The sequence below is a fragment of the Plasmodium reichenowi genome (genome assembly GCF_001601855.1).
Source record: "Plasmodium reichenowi strain SY57 chromosome Unknown, whole genome shotgun sequence".
NCBI classification, from domain to species: Eukaryota; Apicomplexa; class Aconoidasida; order Haemosporida; family Plasmodiidae; genus Plasmodium; species Plasmodium reichenowi.
The window spans coordinates 1-1,574 of NW_017962386.1; the positions used below are offsets into that span (position 1 = coordinate 1).

At 19.0% G+C, this 1,574-nt stretch overlaps 1 protein-coding gene across 1 annotated transcript; it reads left to right on the top strand.

Annotated features, from left to right (window-relative positions):
* PRSY57_0019300A (putative membrane protein) lies at nucleotides 1-1,574 on the top strand (the record flags this gene model as incomplete). The annotated part of the gene is made up of 1 exon (XM_020114258.1): nucleotides 1-1,574. A coding segment is annotated over one exon (1,574 nt), but the record flags the coding sequence as incomplete, so codon positions are not given.

Below are 1,574 nucleotides of genomic sequence, written 5' to 3' on the forward strand. Positions count from 1 at the left end.
TTCAATTTTTTTTAATTACTTATTTATTAATTTATATTTAAAAAATAAATTACTATTAAAAAATGAAATTCATAAATTACATATAATAAAAAAAAATTGTGTAAATAATAATCATTGTAATAATAATGTATGCTATTATAATAATAAAAGTGAAAAAAAATTACCTGACCGTTTCGAGCTATTTTTCAATTATCTCCTGACTTATTCAGAAAAAAATGTAATTCGCATTGGTCAGAAAAAAAAAAAAAAATATAACAATAATAACAATAATAATGATAATAATAATAATAATAATAATAATAATATAAGAAATGGAATATATTTAAAAGAGGAGAAGATATGTACTTCATACGATAATCCAAACAAAGAGAACAAAATATTAAATAATAAATATAATTATAATGATCTAAATATTGATCAGAAAAGTATTTATGGTATGAGTGAGCATCATGAACGTATGATTAAACATGAAGAGGGAGAAAACAAAATGAATTATTATGATGAGGAAATATTTATGAAAGAAGATGAAAAAGAAAGGAACTTCAGTTTAAAAATATATCAAAATTGTAAAAGTTCTTTGTCTTTAATAAAACTTTTTGTTATTTTTGAAATTAAAGAGATGTTAGAATTATACGAAATAATACAAAAGGAATTATTACTTCCTCATTTGTATATAAATAAAAACGAGTATGATACAACTACTACAAATAATGATAATAATAATGATAATAATAATGATAATTTTTTGGTGAGTTCACTTCTTTCTACAGATATATATATACAAGAGTTTAATCTGTTCATAAATAGAAATATAAATAAAAATATAATATTAAATCAAAACACCATTTTCATAAAAAATAGAAATGAAGAGTTGTGTTGTGATAAATCACAAATGGTTGATAAGGAAGAAATTATAAAAATAGAAATTGAAGAGATAAAAAATGAAAATAAAAAGAATGATATATACATAGGAATAAAAAATCAGAGAAGTGTTAATCAATACAATGTCGAGAATACTTATAAGGATATTCCAAAAGAAAATATAGAAAGAGAAAGAAATGTATATTTAAATAATATATTATGCACTAGTGTTTATTATGAAGAAGATGTCTTATATGAATATTCATTATGTGAAAAAATGAATATTATATTAAAAGTAGAAAGAGAAGATTCATTTAATAAAAAAATTAATAATGATAAAAACATTATTGTAACGATATATGCTCATAATTTTGTTGGTTATATTTTACCTACACATGTAAATTTTATTTATTATTTATATTCCATATATTATTTAAGAAAAAAAAAAAGTACACATATTTTTAATTGTTGTATGAGAAATGTATTACGAGAAAAATGTCGAGTGAATAAAAAAAAATGGTATGAATATAAAAATAATGAGTATAAAGAAAAAGATGAAAAAAAAAAAAAAAAAAGTCCCCTTTTTATTATTAAAATAATTATCAAAAATTTTAAATTACAACTTTTTTGTATTTCAAACCAATATAATGTTCTTAATAATGATAGTAATGTTGTATGTACAAAGGGTTTAGGAAATAATAAAAATGTGATAA